The sequence below is a fragment of the Protopterus annectens genome, chromosome 3.part0 (genome assembly GCF_019279795.1).
Source record: "Protopterus annectens isolate FY-2018-M chromosome 3.part0, PAN1.0, whole genome shotgun sequence".
In the NCBI taxonomy this organism is placed as follows: domain Eukaryota; kingdom Metazoa; phylum Chordata; order Ceratodontiformes; family Protopteridae; genus Protopterus; species Protopterus annectens.
In genome coordinates this window covers 1,916,523,784-1,916,536,011 of record NC_056731.1, presented here as the reverse complement: position 1 = coordinate 1,916,536,011, position 12,228 = coordinate 1,916,523,784, and the positions used below count along the sequence as shown (strand labels likewise).

At 40.4% G+C, this 12,228-nt stretch overlaps 1 protein-coding gene across 2 annotated transcripts in view; it reads left to right on the top strand.

Annotated features, from left to right (window-relative positions):
* The window catches only part of LOC122797179 (D-threo-3-hydroxyaspartate dehydratase-like), a 1,365,126-nt gene that overhangs the window by 291,698 nt on the left and 1,061,200 nt on the right, over positions 1-12,228 (top strand). For both annotated transcript variants that reach the window (XM_044065998.1, XM_044066000.1), the window contains exon 3: positions 11,676-11,956. In XM_044065998.1, the coding sequence (XP_043921933.1) occupies positions 11,676-11,956 (281 nt within the window). The remainder of the gene's footprint in view (positions 1-11,675; positions 11,957-12,228) is intronic.

The window sequence follows — 12,228 nt, the reverse complement described above, 5'->3', positions numbered from 1 at the left end:
CATTCATGACATTTTGTGCCTGATATCTCCATGTTAGACTGTTTTTGGTATGCTATGTTTGAAGGAATTACTTGGGAACTAGCTGTAACTAATAAAACTGGAAGCCTGGCATAGTGCACTTAAGTTAGTATGAAAGTTTTATTGCTGATGCTGCACTGTTCACAAAATCAGTAATAAAGCTGCCATGCTGACTGATGTGACATTTGCAAAGTAATAGTGTTATCTGCCGGGTACTGTTCTGCTACATACTTCAAAGCTTTTGATATTGTCCTTTTCTATTAGCAAATCATAAAGAAGTTGTATTTATTCTTTGTCTATTCTAGGCACAAAGTAATGGGAGACCATAGTTCCACCACCTCAAAGATATCGCCTCCAAAGGCCATCTAAAGACTGATATGGAATACACATGCTTCTCTCCTGGACATGTTATATAGCATAGCCTGACCTCTGACGTATTACCTATCTCACCATATCATCTATATATTTATATTTATACTTTGCATTTTAGCAGTCACACCCTAACATTTTACACTTCTTGTATACTTGTACATATTGTACATATCTCAGTGTGTCTGTCTCTCTCTCACTCTCTTCCTCCCTCACTCTTGTTCTCTCTCTCTCTCTTTCCCTGTTTCGTACTCCATCTTTAACTTGTATCTCACTGTACTCTGTGTGATTTAGCCCTATTTTCATTCTGCTGTACGTTGTACTGCTTTTTACATACATTTATAATATTGTAATGTAAATGCTCAGACGTCACTGTTTGGTTTTATTACTTCTTATATTTTACTTTTGTGTCTCTGAGCTGAGACTGAAAATGATCCTTGGATCAGTGTTCTACTCTGGTTAACCAACTGAATGAACGAACGAATGAATAAATACACAAAATTGGATTTACAGGTTATATGCAGCTGCAGTAATAGTGGCTGTTCCATTTGTTAAGATGTAATCAGCATTTTTCTTAAGCATACTAAACTAGTGCCTTTGCTTATTTTTTTCAGAAAATGATGAAAAATGTAAAAAAATAAGATTCTAAGTTGATGAACCACAATTTCTCATATGCCAGTCCTTTCAGTTTAGATACAAGTTCAACTTTTTAGGACTTCCAAAAATCCCTCCTTGGTTGTGCGCATGACCTATTCATTATTAAGAATCACCTCACCAAGATAACCTCAAGGTCATCACAGACAAATAAACATATAGTAGTCTTTGACTTCACCATGAATTTAAGCATCCGTGCCTGTCGTCATGCCCCATAAGCACTGTTTCTCTTCTAGCATTACTGCAGTAGTAAATGCTGCCTCACATTGCTTGGTTCACTAGTCTGGCTGGGGGATGCCTTCTCTGCAGAGATATATTATCTTCTCCTTCTGCTCTCATGGGTTTTTGCCAGAGACTTTTATTTCCATCCACATTGCCATTTTAACTACTTGTATGTGTCTGAAATGTTCTAATTGCCTCTGTTGAAACGTGATCCATTCTTAATGTTTCTGGTATGACAGATGTTACAAATATTTTTTTAAGAGTTAGCTTCTGTCTGTGTGAGGATGTGTAAATTACTGGATAATCAATGATGAACCTTAAACATTCATCTATAATATTCATCAAATCTTCTTTGTTGTCTGCAACAGCATGAAAGTAATTTCTCAAGCCAATCCATGGGTTCTTTTGGGATACTGATGTTTTTATATGAACAATGCCATTGTATTGTGTTTGTACTACACCTAGTGAATTAGCTGTGATGCAACACTACCTATGCAAAACAAAGGGACCAATGCATAAAGGGTTTTAATAACAGGTTCTTTCTCTTTCACTTTCTCTATAATTTGAACTGCAAAGCAGATTTTGATCTGGATTGCTGTGTTTGATCTGCATGCATAAACATTTGACCTGTATGCAGAGACTGTTTTCTGTCTTTTTAGTGTTGATTTTAGTTTTAGCCTATTATAACTTTTCTCTAATATGATGCTGACTGATGCTCATGTGTGTTTATCAGCATGTTTATCTCTTGCTTTTATGCTTTCACTTTCTCTTCTGACTTTTTCTTACCATCTTTAGAATTCGTTTGCCACTATCAGCTTTGCTACCATTAGCATATGTTTTACTTGTTTTGGCTTTTTTTTTGTTTTTTTGCTATAACTCTAATCTGCAATAAGAATTTTCTTTGCATGATGTTCTTCATCTCACATTGCTGCAGTCCTTACATATGGGTAGTCCGCTGTCCTCGGTCGGCCCGAATACCAAAGTATTAGGCTGACGTCGGTCAAGGCGCTTAAGACTGACATCAGGACGTCAGGATACAAATGCGCATGACCGACGTCATATCCTCAGTCTTTTTTGCCGCATGGTCCGATGCAGAAGCAGCGTTGCAAGTGCCGTTCGGCGTTCTGAAATTTTTCGAGTTCGGAGTTTCAGACCGAATCAAAGTTGGCTAAGTACCCGTTGGGGAATATTTTGGTTTTTCTTGCCTCAGTGTTTTACCGGATGTCAGAAAAAGTGAATAACTGTATTTCTTGTGGGAAACAGATACCGCATAGGGATTATCATTCTTTGTGTATTCCTTGTTTGGGTCCTGAGCACGAGGTTGTTGGGTGTCGCTTTGTGCTAGGTTCAATAAGCGCACTATTAGCGAAGGTTAGATTGTGCTAGGCTGGTCTTCGGAAGCGGTGCAATTATAATATGCCGCCGGATTCTCCGGCGCCCGCTTCTTCAAGAAGCGCAAAGACAAAGCAGTTAAACCCAGGCAAGAAGAGTCGTCCGTTCGGACGCCGGTTCTTTAGAGGCGCCAGTGGAACCGGTGGTTCCGACGGAGGCTTCTCTGGAGTCCCAGGGGGAGACTTTGATATTGCAGGATGTGGCCTCTCAGGAGGCAGGTCAGGCTGAAGGGGCTTCTCAGGTTACTGTACTCCCCTCCCTTCCTAGGGTGGTTAGGCCCTCTCCTTCTGTTTCCAAGGCTTCTCCCAGAGGCAGGCCAGGTTTAGCTTCTGTTGGTGTCACTCCTAGTTCAGCAGGGTCTGTGCCCAAGAAGCACATGCTTAAAATGGCAGAAGATTTGATTACTCTGATTAGAGGTTCTTTGCCCCCTCCGGATAAGAGGCCTAGGGTGGAGCCAGAGTTGGGGAGTTTTGAGCAGGCTTCGGATGTTTCAGAGTCTTTGGCTGAAGACTTGCAGGAGTACTCTCCTTATTCTGATTCTGATGCAGATGATTCGACTCCTTCTGCTTCTCCTCCAGAGGATTTTTCTTTTTCAGAGACTCTTCATTCCATGAGGGAACATTTTAAGTGGGAAGGTCAGGACTTCTCTGATTCCAGGAAAAGGCTTAGGGAATTTTTGCTTTTACCCCAGCATAGGCCCTTGGCTATACCCCCTGTTCTGGATGTTGTGGAAGATGTGTTTGCAGAGGCTTCACTTAATCCTGATTCTGTGCCTCCTGCTCCTGTTAAACCAGATAGGTATTACAGGGTGCCTGAGGCTCATAAATATCTTTATAAGAGTCCTAGGGCGGACCCAGAAACTGTTAGTCAGGGACGTAAGGGTGTCAAGGCCTCTGTTGTAAAAAAATCCGGTTCCTCCAGATAAAGAGGCCAGAGCTTTGGATAGATGGGGAAAGAAAGTCTATACATCTTCTACCTTAGCTATGAGGGCTTTGAATTGCCAGTTTCATATGTTGAAATATCAAAACTATCTTCTTTCTCAATTGAAGTCTAAGGTGGATGCTCTGGCGGAAGGCATTGAGTGTAAAGAATTACAAGATTTGGTGCATGTCTCTGAACAGGTGGGTAAGCATTCTTTACAATGTGGTTTTGATGCTGTACAGGCCTCGTCTAGGGTGGCTGCCACTGGTTCAGTTCTTCGCAGGCACGCCTGGCTGAGGATCAGAATTTATCTGACCATGTTAAGACAAGGATTTTGGATGCTCCTTTACAGTCTGATGTGTTGTTTGGTTCACCTGTGGAGTCAGTCTTGAAGAAAATGGAAGACAAGGCTAAGTCTATGCAGGCTGTTAAAGAGTTTGCAAGTTCAGCCTCCAAGTTTAGTAGGAATTGGCCTGCTAAGGGGTGGACGTATCCTTCTTATGATTCTCAGTCTAGGGGTAGATCTAGACGTGGTAGGGGCAGAGCTCAGAGTTCTTTCAGACCTAGAACAGGGAGTTCACCTGCACAATCTTCGGTGAGGGCAGGGGCCAGTCCTTTCGTAAACAGGCCCAATGACCTACCTTTTCAGCTGCCAGATCCTTCTTGCCTGGCAGCACCTTTGGAAGGAAGGTTGGCACTCTTCAAGGAAAATTGGAATTTGATTACCCAAGACAAATGGGTATTGGATATCATACACCAAGGTTACAAGTTTTATTTCCATACCTTGCCTCCTTTCAAAGGCATGCCGGACGTTCCTCCTCAGCAAAGACTAGAGGCTCACAAACAAATTTCTCTGCTACTTCAAATAAGGGCCATACAATCGGTCCCTCTGCCAGAAGTGGGCCTAGGATTTTATTCTCGCCTGTTCCTAGTACCAAAGAAAGGGAACACGTGGAGACCAATTTTGGATTTATCTATCCTCAACACATATCTGGACATTCCCAAGTTCAAAATGTTGACGTTAACAGCTTTTACCTCTGCTGGGCAAAGATCACTGGATGGTGACTCTGGATATCAAGGAGGCTTACCTTCATGTTCCTATCAGGCTCAGTTGCAGGAAGTATCTGCGTTTTCGGGCTGGGACTTCTCATTATCAGTTCTTTGCATTGCCCTTTGGCTTATCTACTGCGCCCAGAGTGTTCACAAAGGTTCTGGCTCCAGTGATAGCTTTCTTCAGGCTAAGAGGAATACAAATCTATCCTTATTTGGACGATTGCCTGATTCTGGCCCAAGGAAAGGACGAACTTCTTCATCATTTACAGTATGTGATAGCAGTGTTAAGATGCCTGGGGTATTCTGTGAACGAAATAAAGTCCAGTCTAGTACCCTCTCAGGACATGTGCTTTCTGGGTGTGAGACTGAATACAGCTTCCCAGATGGCCTTTTTGACCCCGGACAAACAAAAGAATCTTTCTCTTTACTTCCATCAATTGTCTAGTCAGTCCAGGCTGACTGCAAGGACAGTCCTTCAAGCCTTGGGGTTCATGGCATCTTGTATTCTGGTACTTCCCAATGCCAAACTGCATATGAGGAAGCTACAATGGTATCTCAAAAATGTATGGACACAGCACTGCCAAGATATGGACACTGTCATTCAGATAATACCTTGCATTCAAAAGGAATTTTTGTGGTGGGCTCAGGAATGTCACCTAAACAAGGGACTCTCTGTGACCCGGCCAGAGGCGAGTCAGATTCTAACGACAGATGCCTCAGACAAAGCTTGGGGAGGTCATCTGAATGGAAAATGGGTACAAGACACGTGGCCTGCCAGACTTCAACATCTACATATCAACTTGAAGGAGATGTTAGCAGTCCAATTTGCATTAATAGCTTTCAAGGATTTACTTCTTCCAGGGCAGGTGTTGGTTCTAACAGACAACACAACTGTCATGTGGTACATCAACAAGCAAGGGGAACGCATTCTTATCCTCTATGCAGACAAGCAATGATTTTGTGGGAGACTGCTCTCAGTTTACAGCTAAATCTTCAGGCAAGGTTTCTGCCAGGAGCACAGAACTCCTTAGCAGATGTGTTGAGCAGACAAATTATGGATCCCCACGAGTGGAAATTGGATCCTCATGTATTTCAGAAATTGACAGTGTTATGGGGAACTCCAGACATAGATCTGTTCGCTTCTCCACTAAACTACCAGCTGCCAAAGTTTTGCACAAAAGGTTTCATCCCACAGCCTGGAAAGTGGATGCTCTCTCATTCAATTGGAGCAATCTTCATGTGTATGCCTTTCCACCTCTGCCTCTCCTCCCAAAGGTACTCCTGAAGGTCAGACAGGACAAGCCAAACATGATTTTAATAGCTCCAGATTGGCCTCGACAGCACTGGTACCCATTACTGAGAAGTCTGGTACGGGAGCCTCCATGGCCTTTGCCTTCGATTCTTCACCTGCTGTCTCAGGAGAACAGTCATTTACTCAATGTCAAACTTCACTCTCTACATCTAACAGCCTGGCATATTCTGTTTTAAACCCTGGAGGGTCTCAGCTTCCACAACAAGTTTTGAATGTTATTTTGGAGGCCAGAAGGCCTAGTACAAGGAAAGTGTACGCAGATAAATGGAGGAGATTTTTATTTTGGAGTACAGCAAAGGACTTTGATGTTTCTAAGCCTAATTTAAGTGTGGCTCTTCAATACCTTACTGAGTTACTGGACAAAGGTTTGTCCTTCTCCTCTATTAAGGTTCATGCTGCAGCAATTTCTGCTCACTATGACTGTGACCCACCATTGTTTTCTCATCCTTTGTTTAAGCAATTCCTTAGAGGGGCAAAGAATATAAGACCCCCACGTAGAGTTCCTACTCCTGCTTGGGATCTCAATTTTGTGTTGGAGAAACTCACTCTACAACCTTTTGAGCCTGCAGCTACTGCCGAGTTGAAATATTTATCATGGAAGACTGCTTTTTTGTTGGCCATTACCTCTGCGAGAAGGGTTTCTGAATTACAGGCCCTTATGGCGGTTGAGCCTTTCTTAATTTTCCATAAGGATAGGGTATCTTTGCGTACTAATCCTTCCTTTATGCCTAAAGTGGTTTCTAGTGTGGCTTTAAACCAAGCTATTCATTTGCCTACTTTTTATGCAAACCCCAAAATAAAGGGGAAAAGATTTTACACACTTTGGATATACACAGGCAGTTGCGATATTATTTGAGCAGAACTAAAGGGTTCAGGCAGTCTCAGCAGTTATTTGTTTCATTTGCTTTGGGTTCTCAGGGCAAACCTGTTTCAAAACAAACTATTTCTAAGTGGATTGGTTTTGTATTGCTTTCTGTTATTCCCATCATGGTAAGGAGATTCCAGCTGGGATTAGGCCTCATTCCACTAGGGCTACTGCCACTTCTACAGCTTTTTAAGGGGTGGCTACTAAAGATATTTTGGAGGCAGCCACTTGGAGTTCAGTGCATACTTTCTCTAAGCATTACCACCTTCCACTTTACTCTAAATCTAGGGCTGGTTTTGCCACTGCAATTTTACAGGGCATTTTGGCAGCTCCTAATGCTTTATAGTTTTGCCATCCTCCCTTACCTCTGCTTTGGGATTCTACCCATATGTAAGGACTGCAGCAATGTGAGATGAAGAACATAGTACAGTTTTGTACCTACCATAAATGTAGATGTTCGAAGATCCACATTGCTGCAGTCCAATTTACTCTCCCTCCTTCCCCTCTGTAGTTAGAGGCGGTTGTGTGGTTTGGGTTGTGAATATTGTAAATATTGTAAATATGATTAGTGCAGGGGTGGTTGGTTGTTTTTTGCTGTCTTTTGGTTTTGGCCTTTCTTTTTAGGGCCTTCTGACATCTGGGGCAAGAAAAGACTGAGGATATGACGTCGGTCATGCGCATTTGTATCCTGACGTCCTGATGTCAGTCTTAAGCGCCTTGACCGACGTCAGCCTAATACTTTGGTATTCGGGCCGACCGAGGACAGCGGACTACCCATATGTAAGGACTGCAGCAATGTGGATCTTCGAACATCGACATTTATGGTAGGTACAAAACTGTACTTTTTACATACCTTACCCAGGGCTGGGAACTATCCCTTATGAAAGTGCTATTCGCTACATTTACCTGCACAAGTATTAACTTTTTTATTATTTTTTTATTTTTTCAACTTTCTTTTTGTTCCTTCTTTATCATTTCACATTATTTTCATGTTCTATCTCAGGTTTGGAGTCTGTATTAATTTCTTGTGCCTTAGTTCTGTAAGTCTTCTTTGCTTGAATTTCTGTTATGTCAGGGGACCTAGCAGTGTTTAGTAGTTTGTGTCATTTTTGGCTTAGTCAGGGTTGTCTTGCTTACTCTTTCACTGTTGCAGGACTGTATTATCCATGTTTTGATTTCTTTACCGACTTTCAAACAATGGATCTATGTTGACTTATCTTCCCTTTGCTTGGCACTCTTAATTTATTTATTTATATATTTATTTTCTTGCTTGATTTTGTTTCCTGGGAAAGTCTGACTGGGTTACATTGCCCATTTTCAATGGCGTTCTAGGGAGAAAAGCTTCATGAAATAGAAGATGTACAATATAACAGTTTAAACAAACTAAGGAAAATGACTGGACAAAAATAATGAACTGCATTAAATGGAATAAACAGGAGCTGTTACACACAAAGATATAAAGTGTAGTAATTCTAAGATGTGATATTGGTGCTCATCTCAGAAAAGGATAAGGAAAGCAACAATATAAATGTAGCAGCATCAGTAAAAATTATTATCCTATTTATTAAACAGATAGGCCTATTGGACACAGTCCCTTTTCAGGTGTGACCTGGAAAGAGTGTCCGGTTAAGTGACTTTTTCAAGGTCACACAGTTGACAAATGAGGTCTGAGAGAATCAAACCTTGTACCACAGGAACTATAGCTTGCTACTTTACTGTCTGTGCCAACTGCCAGACATCACTAAGGAGCAGAGCCTAACAAAAATATGGGTGATAAAGTAATGTGATATGCATACATTCTTGTTGATACGTTACCTGATAAGCAAGCAATAATGCCCAACAGGGTGTGTGTGTTGCTGTATAAATAACACATGACCAGTGGTGTTCTGAGGCCTGATGCTGCAGGTGGGTGGAATCTACACCTCTGCAAGGGCATTATTTACTCAGTAACCCATACCCTGGAGGGCATTATTGTGCTTAGAGAATGGTCTGTCTGAAACATTGTTCTGTTTTTACTTTTTTATTATTAGATTATTATTATTTTTTAATATTTTTGATGTAAAATAGTTCCTCCATCTAACTTTTCAAATTTGTTGTAATATGTGTAAATGTCATTGGAGGATTCAATTCAATTGAAAAACAAACAAATCTGTTAGGGGAAAAAATATAAAAAATAAAAAATGTACAATAAGCTGGTTGCATAAGTGGGTACACCCTTAAACTAATACTTTGAAGCACATTTTGATTTGTTTGTTTTTCATTTGAATTGCACAGGTTGTAGGTCACATTAAAGGTGGGAAAGTTTTGAAATGACTTAGTGTGGTCTCATTTTTTTTGTCATAAAAACCTGGCATTTTAACATGAGTGTGTACACTTTTATATCCACTGTATATTTGAGTTTCATTCTTCATTTCCTTCAAAAAATGCATGCTAACACACATTCTGTTATTCTAGCAACTTTCTAATTTTATAAGAGCAATATTTAAAATCTGTTCCTATTTTTGAGCCTTTGTCCTCCCTTTATTTTAGGCTTTATCTAGATTTATTGAACTAAGAGGTTGAGAGGTGTGCATGCCTCTTAACTTCTGCTGCCACTGCTTGATCGATTTCACTCATTTTCTCTCTCTTTAAAAAACATGCACACTTATGCTTTCATGCACGCATACACTAACACATGCAAGATAGAAACAAACACACACACACGATTTTCTTCCTTTCTTTTTTCTGTTTTTTAATATGTCTTTTAATTTTTCACTCACTAAATGGCAAAAGTGGTGCTTAACGAGCATAAAATAATGGCATGATCTCACACTAACTTTCATGTGTGCACACACACGCGCACACACATTTCTATTTTTTCATTTTAATTTTGCACTCGATAAACAGCAAAAGCACTGCCTAGCACGTGTAAAATAATGAAGACTGTTAGCTTCCTTACAATCCAACCTTCAAAGCTCCTTAATATGTGCCCTTAAAGCATCGGACTTGATTTTTGGCTGGCATTGCATGTAGATTAACACCCAGCTGGAGAATGTTTGTTCTCCAATTGTAGTGGCGATATACAGTAAACCCATTCTCTAAGAGAGCAATAAAAACATGCATTTCATATTAGGGAAGTGCAATAAAGTCCCTTCAGTAAGACATAATCATTAGCGGACCGGAGATCCACTGTGGCGACCCCTAACCGGGAAAAGCCGAAAGATACAACTGATGGAAAGGAAATTTGAGGGATGGTATGTTTTTATGTGCCATTATGAGTTATTCATATGATAGCTGGTGTGGTAGTCTAGCCAGTTCAGGTTTGTGCAGGAGAGTTCATTGATGGGTTCTGTTTGGGAGGTTGGATGCAAATTTACTTATTTTTAAAGCACTGTTCAAGCTTGCTTTTTTAGCATAGTTTGAAGATTTGTGAAAATGTAGATGCATAAAGTAGGCTTTAAAAGTAAGAGGGATACTGCGTTGTCCTTACTGCTGTGGTCAGCAAGATATGGCCTGGCATTGGAAAATAGCCATAATTTGTGGTGTGTTTTTGGGCTGCAATGTTAATGTGTTGGTCAAATTTATGTCTGTCACCTGTGATGACATCCAGTAACTTGGGATTACTTGGTAACGCTTAAATTTGTGCTTCTCGCAGTCCTTATTTTCTTTGGCTCATAAAGAGTCTTTGATATCTATTATTTTTTATTTATTTTAGTTTGATAATCAGCTAAGTGGACTGGTCAACAGACCCTTTTCAGTCACTTCATGGGCACTATGGTACAAGACACAAGCAGAAAATTATACACTGACTAAGGAATACACAAAGTAGTTGTACATAGTACAAAAATAAAGTAGAGACAGTACATCTGTATGTTATTTACAGTATGTACAAGTAAGGTAGGCATTTAACCAGCGGCCATTTGTTAAAAGTAAGTCTTTACAGGAAGTAAGTGACTACAGTGTGAGCTGCAAGGGCTAGTCATTGTCATGGAAGCAAGAGCATCTGGTGTACCTAAACAGCTGTTTTTTTAGTCTGTTTTTAAATAACTGAACTGTATCTTGCTACCTCATTTCTGCAGGTAGCCAATTCCAAATGGCTTGGCCTAGCCTAGAGAAAGCTGTTTCTCCTGTGGAGGTTTTAAAACGAGGTCTAATGAGGGCAAAGCTATCGTCTTTGCTGTATCTCAGTGTGTAGTTAAGCTTCTTGAGTTGTAATTTTGTTGTAATACAAGTCCTTCTTTATCAGTGGAAGTCAAAAGTACCAATGTTTTGAAACTGTTTCAGATATGGGTGTTTGTCTTTGACAATGGTGTAGCTTTGTTTGACAGCTGTGCTCTTTTCCTTCTCAGAAATGCTGTTTAGTTGGCCTCTGTGATGGAAATGTGGACCAGTTTGTTTTACCTAATTAAATGATCACAGCTTATTAAAATATCCTTCTTTTCATATGCTGTGCTTCACATTTAGGTGTACTGTCTTGCATGTTCTTATTTCTGATATCATCATGTACTGAGTTGACGTTGTCCTATACTGTCTATCCTCTACATGGCTAATGCATTTTGGCTCGAGCAATGCAGTATTCTTGGTGCCGAACCTTGAAGTCTTAGTTCAAGGACCAGAAATTATTTCCATGCTCGCAATAAAGAAATTACAGTTCCTTTAATTGACAATAATTATCTGGGTTGCTGTTGCATTGATACTTTTAATGTTCAGTGTCTTGGTGTCATTCTCAATAGTGTACAATCTGAGTATGTATCCATGACTTTAAAGAGAAGGGAGTTGCTCAGAATGCTGCAGTACATTCAAAGCATCATAGTTTTTACTTCATTTTTACTACTTTGATCCCTATTTAATCTAGTGTTTGTTTTTTCCTCCCCTTCCCTTCTCTGTCAGTCAAGGTGCTGATATTATGACCGGTAGGACTCGTAGATGTATTGAGGTGTCAACACTGGCTGAGGCTCATTTCTATGCAGACGCTGGATATGATGACATCTTGTATGCCTACCCACTGCCCTTTGACAAGGTGGAAGATTGTGCTGCATTGTCAGAGCGCCTGGAGATATTTCATGTACTGATCGATAGCCAAGCAGCCCTTGAAGAGCTAAGTAAGAGGAGACTGAAGGCTGGCAAATCCTGGCTCGTCTGGTTGAAAGTGGACTGTGGTAATGGAAGAGGTAGTAACTGCTGGTACTTTCTCTCCTGTACAGTATTTAAAGCCTAATGCAATTAACAGATGGGATATGAACCTATTGGAATTATGTTGCCATGACCCCTGTTTATTCTTGATTATTTTGTTTTATCTGTAGTTGATCTGCATAAAACTGACTTAATAACCTTGTTACTGCATAAGGAATGAAGTTAACATGCACATAGTCTCTTCCACCATAATTTCTAATTTGTCAATTGATTTTGAGAAAAACTGACTAAATCTAAGCTTAATTATGCT